This window comes from Bison bison, unplaced genomic scaffold (genome assembly GCF_000754665.1).
Source record: "Bison bison bison isolate TAMUID 2011002044 unplaced genomic scaffold, Bison_UMD1.0 scf7180017864240, whole genome shotgun sequence".
NCBI classification, from domain to species: domain Eukaryota; kingdom Metazoa; phylum Chordata; class Mammalia; order Artiodactyla; family Bovidae; genus Bison; species Bison bison.
Window position 1 is genome coordinate 2,861,831 of NW_011494812.1, and position 18,214 is coordinate 2,880,044.

The 18,214-nt window shown below is 44.4% G+C and overlaps 1 protein-coding gene across 3 annotated transcripts in view; it reads right to left on the reverse strand.

Annotated features, from left to right (window-relative positions):
* CD84 (CD84 molecule) overlaps positions 1 to 18,214 on the reverse strand; it is a 42,068-nt gene that overhangs the window by 2,752 nt on the left and 21,102 nt on the right. Inside the window, exons 3-7 of one of the 3 annotated variants that reach the window (XM_010846906.1) lie at positions 4,845 to 5,096; positions 4,328 to 4,447; positions 3,456 to 3,488; positions 1,361 to 1,458; positions 394 to 456 (exon numbers count right to left, since the gene is read on the reverse strand). In XM_010846906.1, coding sequence (XP_010845208.1) covers positions 394 to 456; positions 1,361 to 1,458; positions 3,456 to 3,488; positions 4,328 to 4,447; positions 4,845 to 5,096 — 566 coding nt within the window. The other 2 variants (XM_010846904.1, XM_010846907.1) reach the window with 2 other exon arrangements.

Below are 18,214 nucleotides of genomic sequence, written 5' to 3' on the forward strand. Positions count from 1 at the left end.
TTCAACCTGTGTTCTGCCTGCCTATCTGTGCATCCGGTATGGCCCTGTGTCTGCCTGGGGCATGGCAGACCTGCCTTCCAATTTATACACTGTGAGCTAGCAATGGCTCTGGATGTTATTAGAGGCTGAAGTTTCCACACTGCAGCTCAGAGACCTAGATGCTCCTTCATAGAAAGGCTGGGAACAGAAATCAAGGAAGCCAGCTTGTAAATGGCCTTGGACCTGGGAAGCGGAGCTGTGTGCATGTGTGGAAGGAGATTAAGGCTATCAGCAATTAATCCTGAGAAGCACAGAGTCCCAAGGGAACCATTTTACTCCTGTTTGGTTAGATAAGATGCCAAAGAAAAGTTGGAACAGACAGGACAACAGTGATAAAAATTAGACAGACTTTACCTTATCAGAGTACTGCATTATGGAGTAAACTGTGTTCACTGGCTCCTCCTTGGTGGGGAGCACCTGTAAAACACCCATCTTGCCCTCAGTGAGGGAGCCCAGGCAAATCTCTTACTTCTTCCTCTGCCCATCAGCCCTCCCTGCTCTCACTTTCACTAAGTGGTCTCCTCTCCCAGCTTCACCTTTGGTTCCATCCAGGTGGAGAGGATCAGGGTGAAGTTGGAGTGGGTATAGGTAGCAATTGGACAAGAACCTCAGAAGCCAAGAAGAACAGTCTGGTGGTTCAGACTGAGTCTTGCTTAATCAGAATTTTAGCTTTCCATGGGCTCTACAAACCCAGCTGAACTATTGGTCCAAGTACAGGCCTGGATTGACCAGGCAGACTTCAATTTCCCTTTCTCTCCTTAGAGACTTCAGGAGAGCAGGCTGGTAGAAGCACAGAGGAAGGCGATACCATGAGGAAGCCTGGTTACGAGTGGAGGTGAGGGAGGGGCAGGCAGGTAAAAGGAAGGTGGGAGGGCAGGCTGTGGGACAGAGTGAATCAGCCTGTGGAGAATAAGCTGCTGCTGCAGCCAGACCAAGAAGTCAAGTTCAAGTGGACCTCTCAAGGTTTTGTGCACTTGAAATCCCCTTAGCAACTTTTTTACTGGTCAGTGGCCACATAAAAGCTCTCACCTCATATCAGAGGCTCCCCTGGTATGGGTCCCCTATAGAAGGTGCTTTACTCTTAGTCATGACATCTAACATGGAGCCAGGCCCAATTAGAAGCATGAGGTCTCAAGTCCAGGAGGCTACCAGGGGGTGACACATGGCCACTTTCTTGTCCTCATAGAAAGATTTGAAGGATCATTTCCCTGACATGGTATTTCTTGGTCGGATCCCACACCCCCAGCCTCTGGCCTGTGGCTGCTACCCATGACTCCCTGTTTGGGGTGGTGGTGGAGACCTGTGAGTAGCACCACCTTACCTTGGATTGGGGGATCTCATCATAGATCCTGGACTCTGCTGGCTGGGTGTTTCTTGAAACTGTGATGTATGTGTATATTGTTTTCTTTGAGGAAGCATCTGAGTCACAAACAAGCATAGAACCACAGTACATGAAAATGTGGATGAATTTTTAGAGATGACTTAATGTTCTCTTTTTTCAAATAAAGAAATGAAACCCCAAGAGGTTAAATGACTCCTGTCCTCTTGAGATGGATGTTTGAATCCTTGCTTGTCTCTTTCTTAGGGATGCCATGCAGTACAGGAGACACCTGGCTCAGGTCTTACCCAGAGCTCAGTGGGAATTCTTTTCAGTCCCCATTAGGATAAAGAGATTCTCCCCAACCTCTGTGTGGGCACTGCAGGTAGCTTTTCCACCCAGGGTCTTCCTTAGTATCTCCAGCATTTAGCATTGACTGCCTTGTATGGCTAGTCTTTTCATGTGATGGTCTTAGTTTTTCAATTAGATTGATTCTCTCTAGTTATACACTGTGTTGGTCTCTTCTGGTACATATCTTTCTTTTACCACTTCAGTGTTAGACATGTAAGAGGTACTCCACACATATTTGTTACTTGACTGATTGATTCAAACATTTGTTAAACTCTCTACCTGCCAAGCTCAGTGAGAGGAATTTAAGAATTCCTACTTTTAAGAATTCAGGGTTCACCTAGTGACTCAGATGATAATCTGCCTGCAATATGGGAACTGTGCTGGGCTTAGTCATGTCTGACTCTTTGTGACCCCATGAACTGTAGCCTACAAGGCTCCTGTGTCCTTGGAATTCTCCAGGCAAAAATACCGGAGTGGGTTGCCATACCCTCGTCCAAGGGATCTTCCAAACCCAGGGATCGAACCTAAGTCTCCCACATTGCAAGCAGATTCTTTACCATCTGAGCCACCAGGGAAGCCCAAGAATACTGGAGTGGGTAGCTTATCCCTTCTCCAGGGGATTTTCCCAACCCCGGAATACAACCGGAATCTCCTGCATTTCAGGCAGATTCTTTACCAGCTGAGCTACAAGGGGAGACCAGGGTTCAGTTTCTGGTTTGGGAAGATCCCCTGGAGAAGGGAATGGCTGCCCATTCCAGTATTCTAGCCTGAAGAATTCCATGGACAGAAGAACTTGGTGGCTACAGGCTATGGGATTGAAAAAAGTGGGACACAACTGAGTGACTGTTTTAAGAATTCATGGACTAATAGATGCATTTCTCCCTTTGTACTGCTTTTCTTTGCTCCTAATGTGGAACATTTGAGGGTCAAGTTGAAAACAGATAGCCAGAATTGAGGGCCTTCATATTCCAAAGCACCAACATATCTGCAGACAACAGGTCTGGGCTGAGTGCTATTATTACAGGGATCAAGTGTTTCAGAGTTTAGTCCTGTCCCAGTCCCTGCCTCTGGAGAAGGAAATGGCAACCCACTCCAGTGTTCTTGCCTGGAGAATCCCAGGGACGGGGGAGCCTGGTGGGCTGCCGTCTATGGGGTCGCACAGAGTCGGACATGACTGAAGCGACTCAGCAGCAGCAGTCCCTGCCTCAGAGTTGGTGAGTGAACCAGATTCAGTGCTCTCTCTTATTTCATTTGCAGATGAAAAAATAGGACTTCTTCCCTTCAACAAGGCTGTGAGGGATTGAGGGCAAAGGCCTCTTTGAGGAGCCCTGAAGATCACCTATGGCCTGAGGAGGTGGTGTGACTTCTCCCCATCAAGAGATTATTTGAGCTACAGTTCATATTACAGACTCTCTTCGCCCAGGATGCCTCCTTCTGTGCCAAGCCCAGGTATGTCAATTGTAAGGATAGTATCTAAGTACTCACGATGTACCAGGCACTTGGCCAAGTACTTTATATGTGTAATTCATTAAATCTGTTCAGTAAGTATATGCTGCACATCCTGGTTTTACGTGTATTTTACAACTGAGAAAACCAAGACAGTGATAAAATAATTGGTAGCTGATAGATGGTCAAGCTGGGACCTTCACCCCAGATGTCTGCAAAGTACAAGCTTAGGCTTCACCACTCTACTGTGAACTCATCTCTTCCAGTTGTCATCCAGGGAAACTAGTGGTTGAGAACTTACCAGGGTTCTTACTGAAGTTCTTCAAGAAGGAACCTGAGGAATCAGACCCAAAAGAGAGTTAGGAACATGGAATCAGAGGTAGAGCCTCTCTACATCCATGGTTGCTATTATGATGGGTGGGAAAGGAAGATTTTGAGTGGACACAGAATTAAGAGGAATAGAAGGGTGGACTCCCCTAGGGCCCAAGATCAGGTTTTCTGAGTTTAGAATGGTTACAATTACAGAATGATCCAGAGGGACCCAAAGGGATCTAGTGACAACTAATACTTGTCCCTCAATGACATTTCAAAGGTCACAGTTTTGGTGGACTTGGAAGTGACCTTGGAGACTTAGTCCAAATCTTATTTCACGTGTGAGAATACTGAGTTGGAGAGGTAAATACATGTGCCCCATGGAGCACAGTTTGTTAATGGCAGTGCTAAACTTGAACCCAGGGGCTCTCTTTGACTTGAGGTGTCCAATTCTGATTTTCCCTACAGGAGACCTGGAGAAGGAAATGGCAACCCACTCCAGTATTCTTGCCTGGAGAATTTCATGGACAGAAGAGCCTGGCAGGCTACAGTCCTTGGGATTGCAAAGAGTCAAACACGACTAAGCGACTAACAGTTACTTACTCACTTAAACTTGGACCGAAGTTCTGGACCCATGGCATCCTGCTGATCCCAGAAACATGTCTGGAAGACCATTCAGGGTAATGTAATACAGTAATCAGGGCTGTCTTTCTGGGAGAGGGTAAGATGGGGCACTGAGGAGTCTAGAAAGACTAATTCCCTGGAACAAAGGACATTTCCACCCCACCTTGGATAACTGACTTCAATACCAGAAAAAATGAAGGTACATTTCTACATTTACCTTGTGAGAAAATCTCCTACCTTCTCCTTTCTTGCACAAAAGGAACAAAACCACTGAAGGTAGAATGACTATAAGCACAGAAAGCACAGCCAGCCCACTCATCAGTCCAGTGTGGCGAGTATGGGGGGTCATTGTGATGTCTGAAAACAGAAGATTCAATGAGACTTGACTCTCAGGAGATGGGCCAGAGAGGTTAGGCAAGCTTGTCCACATTCAAGAGCACTATCCATACTAGGTGCCCTCCAGGGGAGTGCCAAAGCTACAAGGAAAACTGTACTGCCCGCTATTAAAGGTCAAGATCAGAAACTGAATCAGGCAGCTGAGTGGGGACTGCCTCAGAATACCCTGAAATGCCTGGCATCTCCCAGAAGGCTTTGGACTCTTTTCTGGGGCTTACTGGGAGGAGAAGCACCTTGGGTCCAGCCATGCCATAACGAAGGCACCTTCCTCTGGAGAACTTGGGCCAGTTTCAGGCCTTGCAGCAGGTCAGAGTGAATTTTGAGACTCCAAGAGAGATGGCCAGAGATGCTTGGTTACCTGCACAGAGCTGCTGGGCAGAGATGGAGTCAGAATTGTTGCTGACAGGGTTCCACACTGTACACGTGTAAGTCTCCTCTTGGTTGTCAGGGGTCTGGAAGATTTGAAGGACATTGCCCTCTTCCCCTCGTGGACTCCAACTGTATGTCACATTCTTTTCTTCTTTATCCACAGAGCACATCAGTGTGACATTACAGGTGCTGTTCACAGATGTCACGAAACTCTGAGTAATTTTTGGCTTCTCAAGACGACCTGTGAAGAGAAAACACATGAGCCAGGGGTAAGCTGGAGATGACCTATATCAGCCTGAGGGAGTCAACTGTTAAATTTTCAGACATTTTCATGAGGGTTGTTAAAAACTTACAATGAAATACATTTTATTAATAACAAAGGTAATAAATCCTCAAAACTCATCACTTTCTAATGTTTTTAGACAATTTACTTTTTTATTTGTTTTTTTTGGCAGTGCCATGAGGGATCTTAATTTCCCAGCCAGGGATCAAACCCATGCCCCCTGTGGTAAAAGTGCGGAGTCTTAACCATTAGACTAATAGGGAAGTCGCAATTTACTGTTATCTATGCTCTAGGAGTTATTTATATCTATCATATTTATTCCTTGTAATGATGTAAAATGTCTTCCCAACTCTGCATGACTTAAAATCAGCTGTAGTGGGAGTATTTACATCAAAGGAATTGGCAAATGCTACAAACTAGGGCTTGATTTATTGCTTTTCTGATTGTCACTTCAGACTTAAGAAAGGAATGGAGGAGAGGGTTCTAAAGCAGATTAAACAAACAAACAAAACTGAAGATTTTACATTGTGACTAGCACACAAAAAGTCAGAAATATTCTTCTAGAATTTGAGAACCATCATCCAGTTCAGCAAAGAAGTTACTCACATCATTGATGAACAATGAAGTTCCAATACATGTGTCTTTGCTGAATCACTTTTTTCTTATTAGTAAGCTTAAATTAAAATGTCAACCAATACTTATGTTGATTGTGTTCATGCATTTTCATGTTGGTTCATTCATCAGTTGCAACCACATGTTGGCTAGGGATATAAATGCTCAGCGAAAACCAGTGAATGCATTCTGTGAGAACAGCTGGCTATATGGAATTTACAATAAAGGCTATTGTATATTATCACTTATACAATTGTGTGCCACATCTCCTTTATGTCAATACAGTTTATAGTGTGTGTATACAGACACACACATCATTAAGAACTGGTTGAAAATTTATCAGCACCCCACTGTATGACACAATCTTTAAACATTTTTGTTCGGCTCTGTTTTCTGGTCAATGTGTGTTTTCTTTTCTTTTCTTTTTCATTTATTTTGTTTTAAAGTGCCCATGATGAAAACTTCAAACCTCTTTAAAAGTTCATTTCAAAAAATGGTTTTACTAAAACAACCAAAAGGTAAATGATAAAAGTTTTAGGTGTAAAGGATTACGAAAAAACCAATTATATGTAAGTTCATGCAATAACTAGATCTGGAGCTGGAAGCAGTACAGCTGGAAAGATCCTTTGCCAGGAGATAAGAAAAGGACCATATTCAGAGTATATAAGTTCAGTTAATTCTTGGCAAATCTGCTATGATGTGGTTTGCCCCTCCACTACTGCCATGCGAGGGAGAGAGGAGACAAAACATATAAAAAGAGGAGCCAAGATTGAGACTCTCTCCTTTTGGGTCAGCCTGCCCTCATGCTTCGAGGGTGTACTACCTTTTGTTTGCCAAATAAAACGGGGCTGTAATCGGGCTATAACACTGGTCCACCATTTCAAATCTTTGCTGCAGTAAGACAGAATCTAGGAAATTACACACTCCCCTGATGACATATCTGGTGCCATAACTCGGATGTAACCTGGCTGAAACAACCTCAGCTCAGCCCCATGAGGCAGAGACCAAGCACAGAAGAAGCCCGACAACAGTCACGTGGCAAAAGGTCATGTGGTGGAAGCTGAATGCCAAGGAAACCCAGCCCAGTGGAAGTGACAAGAAGCCTAGTATGCTGAAAACAGGGACAGCAAAAACAAACTCAGCAGAAAGCTCACACAGCTCAGTCTCAGATTCCAGAAGACCTCCAGTTAAGGTAAGAGGTCCTTGCCCCAATCACTGGAAGGACATACGGCTAACAAATCTTAATTCCTTTACAATCTCGAGTTTCTTGTTTCCTTGAACCCCCTGTGAACAGGTGAGCAGCAGTGGGTGCAGTTGAGGGTCTCTGGCACGGGGCTACTTCTCAGTGTGTCCTGAAGGCTCCACTATCTGCTATGCCTTAGTAGCTGTTGCCCAAGTGGGTGAGGGTTATTCTGTTCTTAATCTTCTTTGTGCCAAGGATCAGGCCAATGAAAACTATGGGTACAGGCCAGGCATTTAGCAGTTTTTCTGACAGGCTATGAAGGGGGTTCCTCGGCATGCTTTTCCCACTGCTTTTTTTTTTTTTTAACTTTCAATATTGTGTTAGTTTTGCCAAATATCAAAATGAACCCGCCACAGGTGTACATGTGTTCCCCATCCTGAACCCTCCTCCCTCCTCCCTCCCCATACCATCCCTCTGGGTCATCCCAGTGCACCAGCCCCAAACATCCAGTATTGTGCATCAAACCTGGACTGGCGACTCGTTTCATACATGATATTATACATGCTTCAATGCCATTCTCCCAAATCTTTCCACCCTCTCCCTCTCCCACAGAGTCCATAAGACTGTTCTATACATCAGTGTCTCTTTTGCTGTCTCGTACACAGGGTTATTGTTACCATCTTTCTAAATTCCATATATATGCGTTAGTATCCCACTGCTTTTTCTCCCATTCTTCAGCTCCTCTCTCCATCTGTGCCACTGTTTACAAAATATTGGGCAGGTCGTCATCTTTCCATCTCCAAAAGTTGTGTTTGAAACTGTTTACCTAAGATTGGGACTCAAACTCATATGGCAGGACCTAATGAAACTCAGGTTTTTGATGTCTCATTGCAAAAAAATTCAGTGAGAGACACAGTGATAGGTAAGGGGTAGATTTGTTTGGATTCAGAGAGAAGCACAGGCCACAGAGTGTGTGCCATCAGAGAAGGTAAATGCGTTGGCCGTGAAATGTGTGGTTAGTTTTTGTGAGCTGGCCGATGTCATATGCTAATGGGTGGGAGGATCTTTCCAACAATTGGGGAGCCACCCACTCCTTGGTCTTTTGGTAGTGCCTTGGAACTGTCATGGCGCCTTTGGGTGTGTCATTTAGCTTGCAGATTGAGGATCAAGGCCTAGTTGAATTTGACTTGTCTGCCATCTTGGACCCATTTGATTCTAATCAGTTTATGTTATGCCTATGCCCTTGGGCTATGTCATTCTTTCAAAAGTTGTGCCCTGGCCCCTTCCCTCCTGTTTCATGCTCTTACAGGCCCACCATGTTGCCTCTACAATCTTCTGGAGGGACAACCAGAAAATAGCTGGCCCTTGGGAGGGAAGTACTATATAATATCCAATCCCTCTAGAGATTCAGGCCTTCATCTTCCATGTTTCCTACAACATGTGTATCAACAGCACCTCTCAGTGAACCTGTTAGGGTGGGTGACAGGCCCACAGTGCCTGCTAGAGGTCCATCTGTTGGTGGCATCCCTTCAAGAGCAACTGGGCTTCCAGGGACAATGTTTGCCACTTTGGGAGTGAATCCTGCAGGCCTTTTGGGCCCAAACCCTTACCACCCTTCCCCTAAAGTTACAAAAGTAGTGAAATCGAAGTCGCTCAGTCGTGTCCGACTCTTAGCGACCCCATGGACTGCAGCCTATCAGGCTCCTCTGTCCATGAGATTTTCCAGGCAAGAATACTGGAGTGGGTTGCCATTGCCTTCTCCAAGGAGAAGGTTACAAACATAACCCTGATCAAATCTCCACTCCACTTTTATGGAACACTTGATCTGTTGCCTCTTATTAATTTGTTCTCAAGTCACTTACTAACTCCTGCAACCAGGACCCTGCCCCCTTGTAGGCAACATCACCACCCAGCTTATTATTAAAATACTCTTAATGCCCCTAACAGGACCAGGTAACCCTCTCCTTTGCCATTATTTCTGTTACTACCTAAAGTGGGCCTATGACAATGAAATGTTGATCTCTAGGAGATTGTCAAGCCTCAAACTCCCTGGGGATCTGCACCTTGACCCTTAGCTCTCAGGTTGCAACAGTACTGGGTAGGATAATCTTTAGAAAGACTCACCCCTAAGGAAGTCCACCCATAAAAATAGAAGAAGGTCTATTAGTTTCTTCTCCTTTTTTCTTTTTCTCCCTGTCATCACTGTCTTTTAGATGGGAAATAACCAATCAACTTCCTTACAGGTGCCCTTGAGATGCATCCTTGATAACTGGAAGTTGTTTGATCCTCTAAGGAAAAGTTGCTTAAAATTGTTTTGTGCCACTTCGTGTCCACAGTATTCTCTGGGGGATAAGGAACACTGGCCTCATGATGGGAGTTTAAATTACAATACCGTCCTACAGTTAGACTTATTCTGCAAAAGATAAGGGAAATGGACAGAGATCACCTATGTCCAAATTTTCTTCCACCTAAGAAATATGAAGGAACTCTGTCTTAAGTATGGGATTGTTGTATGCCCTAAAAGTGAGCCTACTAGGCAAATGGTGTTAGGCGTAGACAACTAAGAGAAGGAAGCCTCCCATGAAGGCTCGCCTCCCATGGCTCCCGAGTTGCCTGGTGTTCTTTCCTTGTATCCAAATGTGCCCCCATATCTGGGAGCACCCCCTCCACAAAAGCCAACTCAAGTATGTCCCTTAGTGAAACTGGAGGAGAATTTGGACCAACCTGGGTCCATAAGTTCTTCTCCCACTTAGAACTAAGACTGATAAAACAAGACCTGGAAAGCTATCCAGATGACCCAGGCAAATATATAGATACATTCCAACACATTACCTTGGCCTTTGACTTGACGTGGAAGGACATCATGGTCATATTGAGTCAAACTTTATCTGACCCTGAGTATGCTAGGGTCATAAAGGAAGCCTGAGGGTATGCTACAGGGCTTCAACAAGTCAAGCAGTAAATATCCAGTGGGGGAAACTGCAGTCCCCTCCTCAGATCCTAACTGAAATTATAATGACCCTGAGCACATCTGGGAAAGGGATTACTTTCTGATCTGTGTAAAGGTAGGGCTAAAAGCAGCCCAGCAAAAAGTAATCAGCTATGCCTGGGTCTCAGCAATAAGTCAGCAGTCCAGTGAGAACCCCACTGCCTTTCTGGAAAGGCTAAAAGAGGCCCTCCAAAAGTTTACCAATCTGAACTTCGACTCTTACAAGGAACAGGTGATTTTAAAGGACAAATTCCTGTCCCAATGTGCATCAGATATTAGGATAAAGTTACAACAACTACAGCAGAAGGACCCTTCTGCTTCTTTAAATGGGATGGTCCAGACAGCCACCAGTACCTTTTATAACAGAGAACGAGAGAGGGACGTCAAGGCCGAGGAAAGGGAGAAAAGGAAAGAGACAAGGCATACCCAGATGCTGGCCGTCCTCCAGGGAAGCACTATGGCAAACCCCGAGTTCTTAAAGGACAAGGCACAAGGCAAATGCCTAATCTGTAGACAGGTGGGACACTGGGCCAAGGAGTGTCCAAACCATGACAAGTCTCCTAAATGGCTTGCTACAAATGCCATCTATTGGGACATTGGGTGGCATTCTGCCCTTGGGACCCAAGAGCCTCAAGGTCAAGCTTCAAGCCTTCCCTCACGATGGTTTAACAGGACTGAAGTGGCCCGCTCCAGCCAGCCTGCCTGTCACAGATAATCATCACGGGGCTGGAGCCAAGGGTGCAGCTGGATGTGGCAGGTAGGTCTGAGAATTTCTTGGTTGACACATGGGCTACCTACTGTGTCCTGACCTCCTATTCTAGAGGCTTCTCCTCCCAAACCTGTACCATTTTGGGTGCTACAGGAAAAACAATTACAAAAAGATTCACCCAAGCACTTCTTTGTTGCTGGAATGGACAAATATTTTCCCACCAGTTTCTGGTGGTCCCTGAGTGTCCTACTTCTTTATTGGGAAGAGATAAACTCACTAAACTGGGGACCACCCTTGTGACAGGAAGCTTTTCTACAGCTTCTGGTTACTACTGAGGAATCCAATATACCCTCTCCAATAGGGAGGGACCAAAAACTATGGGAGGACAAAATTAACCCCAGGTTTGGGACCAGGGAACTCTTGCACAAACCCACCAAGCTGAACTGGTCATCATTGTCCTCCAAGATCCCACTTGGCTTCCAAACTGGAAACAATACCTCTCAGAAGAGAAGCTTGGGAAAGACTACAATGGCTAATAAAATTCCTTGCCTGTGGGCTATTGGTCCTCACCAGTTCACCGTGTGACACCCCAATCCTCCCTGTAAAGAAAAAGGATGGGACCTGGTGAATGGTTCGAGATCTCTGGATTATAAATGAAGCTGTGGTCCCCCTCCATCCCACAGTACCCAATCCCTATGCACTCTTGGGATAAATCCTGCCCAGTGCCAAGTAGTTTACAGTCCTGGATCTTAAGGATGCATTTTTTTGCATGCCACTGGTTAAAGAATCCCAATATCTTTTTGCCTTCGACTGGGAGGCTCCAGGAGAAAAACACCAACAGACGACTTGGACAGTATTACCTCAGGGGTTCAGAGATAGCCCCTATCTGTTTGAGCAGGCTTTTAGCTGGGATCCCCTAGATCTGATTCTGGGACCTTTGGGAAAATATTACAATATGTAGAAGACCTACTATCTGCTCTCCAGATGAGAAAAATGCCCAACAACATGCAATTCAGATTCTTAACTTTTGGCAGAGAGGGGATATAAAGTCTGTGCTAAGGCACAGATGGTCGAGACAAAGGTCACCTACCTGGGAGTTCAGATTACACATGGGTCATCTAGGAGGTTGTCCTTTGATCAAGTACAAGGAATCTTCCAGTTGCCCTCCCCCACGACTCGAAAACAACCATGAGATTTCCTGGGGCTAACCGGGTATTGTAGAATCTGGACACCCAATTATGATCTAATTGCCCAGGCCTTATATGAAAGCTTGAAGGGAGGGGGTGATTTAATCCCATTGATGTGGGGAAGTCCTCAAAAGGAGGCAGAGGATACACTAAAAGAAGCCTTAACTCAAGGACAGCCTTGAGATTGCCAGACCCAGAAAAAGCATTCCACCTGTACATGCATGAAAATGAAGGAATAGCCTTGGGAGTGTTAACTCAAAGGTTGGGACCTGAGCCCCAGCCTGTAGCTTACTTATCCAAGAGGCTCGACCCAACTTCCCAAGGCTGGCCTCCCTGCCTTCTAAATCTTGCTGCTATTGCAGTCCTGATAGGAGATTCTTTAAACTCTCTGGAGAAGGCAATGGCACCCCACTCCAGTACTCTTGCCTGGAAAATCCCATGGAAGGAGGAGCCTGGTGGGCTGCAGTCTGTGGGGTCGCTAAGAGTCGGACACCACTGAGTGACTTCACTTCACTTTCACTTTCACTTTGGGGGCAAACTAACTACTTTTACCAGCCACCTAGTGAAACAACTCCTGAATAGGAGAGGCCATTTATGGATGTCTGATCAAAGGATCCTCAGATATTAAGTAGTGCTGATGGAAAATCCAGGGCTGACTATATCCCCTTATGAGGTTCTTAATCAAGCTACCCTCCTACCTACCCCCAAGGGCTCTCTCCCTTTCACTCTTGCCTAGAAACCTTGGACCACTGGACAAAACCCTGAGAGGGCTTGTCAGAAGATCTAAACAATCCTGAGGAAATCTGGTACACTGATGGAAGCAGCTTTGTCTTGGATGGAAAAAGAAGAGCTGGATATGCAGTAGTTTCCAATTTTGAGACCATAGAGGCTAAACCTTTTCCAACAGGTACTTCAGCCCAATTGGCTAAGCCTATAGCCCTGACTCAAGCTTTAGAGCTTGGAAAAGGAAAAAGAGTAGCCATTTACACTGACTCCAAGTATGCCTTTCTGGTGCTACATGCACATGCTGCTATTTGGAAAGAAAAGAGGCCACTTGACCACCCGAGGGTCCCCAATCAAATATGGTGATCAAATCCTTAGGCTCTTGGAGGCAGTCCATCTGCCAGATGATGTTTCAGTCTCCCATTGTAAAGGACACCAAAAAGGGAGCACAGAAGTGGCACAAAGGAACCAAGCAGATGATCAGGCAGCTAAGAGAGCAGCATTAAAAAACAGTGATGTAGTAGTGGTTGCCACCTTAGTTCCATGGGCTAATTTGCCAGAAATTCCTTCATATACTGAAGGTGAGACTCTTAAAGCTAAGAGTGAGGGCTTTCAGGAAGATCATATGGGGTGGTTCCAAAAGGAGGGACTCCTTTTTCTGCTTGGGAACCTTCAATGGAAGTTGGTTAACTCCTTACACACCACCACTTATTTAGGGGAGAACGCCCTCCAAAGGTTACTAGAAAGGTCCTTCAGAGGAACAGGCCTCCAAACAGCTGTAAGGCGATTGGCCTCCTCTTGTCCCACTTGCCAATTAAACAATCCCCAAGAAGCTCAAAGACCCCAGCTGGCCCAGCCTGTCCAACGGTGTGGGACCTAGCCAGAAAAGGACTGGCAGATGGACTTCACCCAGATGCCAGTTTCTCAAGGGTATAAATATCCTACTAATCATGATAGATACATTCACAGGATGGATTGAAGGTTTTCCCACCCAGACTGAGAAGGCCAAGGAGATGGTAAAAAACTGCTCCATGAAATCGTTCTGAGATTTGGCCTGCCCAAGTCATCACAAAGTAACAATGGGACATCATTTACTTCTAAAGTCACCCAAGGGGTCTCTAAAGCGTTGGGCATTACTTATTATCTCCATTGTGTCTGGAAGCCTCAGTCTTCAGGAAAAGTAGAAAGAGCCAACCAATTCTTAAAATCAGCGATAAAAAAGATAACCCGGGAGATCTCCCTGGGATGGAAGGAGGCTTTACCAATAGCTCTCCTCCACACCTCTATTGCCCCTAAGGAACAGGTTGGTCTTAGTCCTTATGAGATGCTATATGTGAGAACTTTTGTTTATGCCAATGACCTCTTCCTAGATCCAGAGGCTCAGACCCTCGAGTCTTACACTGTGGTCATTGGGTAATTCCAACCAGATATATTCTTGTGGGGTGTCAACCAGGACCCAAAAGATTCTAAAGAGCCACCACTATATGCTTCAGTGACTCAAGTCCTAATTACAGTCTGGAAAGATGGGTCCCCAAAGACTCAACTCCAGCCCACATGGAAGGGCCCCTACACTGTAATACTTTCTACCCCCACAGCAGTCAAGTTTTCAGGGCATGATTCCTGGATTCACTACTCATGAGTCAAGCCATGGAAGAAAACAGAAGAAGACACTCAATACACCTGTGAGCCCCTGGAAGATTTCAGAAAACTGTTCAGGACCACAAATGAGTGCCATTCTAATGAACACCCCCAAAATTAAGTTTCTGGGGATAAGATTTCTCAGGACAGCTCTTAAGAGCCAACACAGCCTGGAAAGGGTTATACTCCAAAATAGATAGGAGATAGCTCTCCTGATCCCTGAACAAGGAGGGACTTGAGCTATCTTGAATGAAATGTGTTGTTTCTGGGTAAATACCTCCAGCCAAGTTAAAGAAAGTCTCACAGTCCTCAAGAAAAACATTCAGATCCTATGGGATCTCAAAAAACGAGCTGGAGAATTCTTGGGGTGGCTACAATCTCTCCTTGGGAATCCTTCTCGTGGCAAGGGAGGATTTGGAGTTGGCTAATATCCCTACTAATCCCTGTTATCACCATTTGATGCTGCTTATGATTGCTCCATGTATTATCAATTGTCTAACCCATTTTATCTCTGCTCAAGTCAACAAGCTACAACATGCGGTGCCAATTCAACAAGGATGTATAAAACTATACCTGACCATGGGAAATATCACTCACCCTTAGATGGACACCGCTATAAGGACTCTGAGGATTGCGATAAGCAAGAGGGGGAGGCCCAATGCCCTTTGGTGTCCCAGCTCAGCAGGAAGTAGCCAGAGAGACCTCGAGGCCCTATTCCCAAAGAATTGGGCCACCCACCTCTTGAGGGGGGAATGTTAGGTAGTTAGAATAGGAAAAAGGGGTCCAAAATGGTGGTGGCTAAAAGACAAAGAAAGGGAAAAGCCCACAAAAATGAAACAAAAGAAAATCTGAGGACTGGAGTGAGAACCTCAGGTGAAACAAACAGCCTTCCTGGCTAGCCCAATTTACATAGAGCAGGCTCAAGGGGAGGAGACAAAACATTTAAAAAGGGGAGCCAAGATTGAGCCTCTCTCCTTTTGGGTCAGCCCACCTTCACACCTTGAGGGTGTACTATCCTTTGACTGCCAAATAAAACAGCTGTAACTGAGCTGTAACACTGGTCTACCATTTCAAATCTTTGCTGCAGTGAGTCAGAACCGAGGAAATTACACACTCCCCCAACATATCCTACACAAATCTGATGGGCAGTGAAGATCAGAGTTGTGGCTACAGGCTTTCATCTTTCCAAGTCAAAGAATGGGGAGGCCATTGGAGATCAGCTTCAGAATCCAGGCTCCACTGTTCTCTAACTATAAAAATGTGAAGAAGGTATCCAGTGGTACTGAGCTTCAGCTCCCTCAATTTTAATGTGGGGACAACAAATTTCTCTAGCTAGGGTGGTTGAGAGGATTAAATGAGTTATTACACAGATAGACCACTCTACTATCCATCAATTTGTCTATCTATCATCACTCTATTTATGCTCATATGTACTTTAATTTTCTATTGAAGAGGCAAAATAAACTGATAAGAGTGACTGCCCCTGAGAAGGGAGAGTTGCATTTCACTGTATTATCTTTTGTGCGTATGTTGCCTAAATATGTATAATCTTTATGTATTTTTAAAAATTAGTAGAATGTCAGTCAAGTACTGTCCAGTAAATGTCAGTTTTTTCTCTTTGTCTTCTCAGCTTACTACTCCAAAAGCACAGATTTTGTTGTATGGGAATTCTCTAAGATTTTACAGCAGAAGGCAATGGCAACCCACTCCAGTACTCTTGCCTGGAAAATCCCATGGACGGAGGAGCCTGGTAGGCTGCAGTCCATGGGGTTGTGAAGAGTCGGACACGACTGAGTGACTTCACTTTCACTTTTCACTTTCATGCATTGGAGAAGGACATGGCAACCCACTCCAGTGTTCTTGCCTGGAGAATCCCAGGGACGGGGGAGCCTGGTGAGCTGCCATCTATGGGGTTGCACAGAGTCAGACACGACTGAAGTGACTTAGCAGCAGCAGCCTTAACTACAGATGGTAAAACATCTAAAGACTGAGTGGGTAAAACTAAACATATAAAGGGATGAAAACAAATATCATAAAAATTGAACGCCCTCTTTATTTTCACAAGCAAAGGTCTTGAATGAGTCAGATATTTTCTGAAGTGTCCAACTTGGGTATGGTTCTTTCAATTATGCTATATTAATTGAGCACTTATAATCACCAGACCTTGTATTAGGACCCGGGACTACTATGCTTAACTCATTCTTTCATTCAACAGATACTTCTGCAGCACCCACTGTATGCCTGGCAAGGTGGGAGCTGGGGATATAGTGATACACATCATATACAAATCTCTGCCTTTATGGAGCTTGAATTTTAGTGGACTAACTATATACCTGAATTGTATTAGCCACATTTCTGTGTTTTTCTACTGTGGGGCAGATGGAGATGGTAAAATCCTTGAGACATGATTCAAATATTCTCTATGCTAGAAATTAGTGCTGAGAAAATGTTACTCACTTATGTCATTTAAGGTTTTCTAATGGTGAAAATAAACAGGTGATGTAATAATATATTTTATTTAACTCACTATATCCAACATGGAATCAATATAAAAATAATTAATGAGATATTTTATGGGTTTCTTTTTTGATAATAAGACTTTGAAATTGAGAGAGTAACAGGCAGGAAGGTTTGGGTCCCCAAGCGGAGGAAATAGACTGCAAGTAACAGACACTTTTTTTCCACTCTTTTAAGTGGCAGGAAGAAACAAACTACAAGTGTCAGATGTTTTTTCCCTTCTCTATACAAAATTAAAAGGAGGTTTCTTTTAAAATTCAGTGTTGCCATGACGACACGTGGTTGCCTGAACTTTTGTCAAACCTTGAGCTAGTCAATGCGTTTTTCTTATGAAGATGTTCTCTTAAGCTATGTTAATGAAACTATGTATTTGCTTGGAAATCTGCCTTTCCTCAAGATTCATGTCAATTGTTTTATGACCCAGGATAACTCACCTTGTGCCAATGCTATCTTAAATGCATGTTGTGGGTGAAATGCCTGGTGCAACTTTCTCAGTTTTGAGGCATTTTCTTTCTCTAATTAGCAGCTTGCTAATAGGTATAAATTTTATTGGCATCACCAGATGGTCAACACCAAAATCAGACTGATTATATTCTTTGCAGCCAAAGATGGAGAAGCTCTACACAGTAAGCAAAAACAAGACCAGGAGCTGACTGTGGCTCAGACCATGAACTCCTTATTGCCAAATTCAGACTTAAATTGAAGAAAGTAGGGAAAACCACTAGACCATTCAGGTATGACCTAAATAAAATCCTTTATGATTATACAGTGGAAGCGAGAAATAGATTTAAGGGCCTAGATCTGATAGATAGAGTGCCTGATGAACTATGGAATGAGGTTCGTGACATTGTACAGGAGACAGGGATCAAGACCATCCCCATGGAAAAGAAATGCAAAAAAGCAAAATGGCTGTCTGGGGAGGCCTTACAAATAGCTGTGAAAAGAAGAGAAGCGAAAAGCAAAGAAGAAAAGGAAAGATATAAGAATCTGAATGCAGAGTTCCAAAGAATAGCAAGAAGAGATAAGAAAGACTTCTTCAGCGATCAATGCAAAGAAATAGAGGAAAACAACAGAATGGGAAAGACTGGGGATCTCTTCAAGAAAATCAGAGATACCAAAGGAACATTTCATGCAAAGATGGGCTCGATAAAGGACAGAAATGGTATGGACCTAACAGAAGCAGAAGATATTAAGAAAAGATGGCAAGAATATACAGAAGAACTGTACAAAAAAGATCATCACGACCCAGATAATCATGATGGTGTGATCACTCACATAGAGCCAGACATCCTGGAATGTAAAGTCAAGTGGGCCTTAGAAAGCATCACTATGAACAAAGCTAGTGGAGGTGATAGAATTCCAGTTGAGCTATTCCAAATCCTGAAAGATGATGCTGTGAAAGTGCTGCACTCAGTATGGCAGCAAATTTGGAAAATTCAGCAGTGGCCACAGGACTGGAAAAGTCACTTTTCATTCCAATCCCAAAGAAAGGCAATGCCAAAGAATGCTCAAGCTATC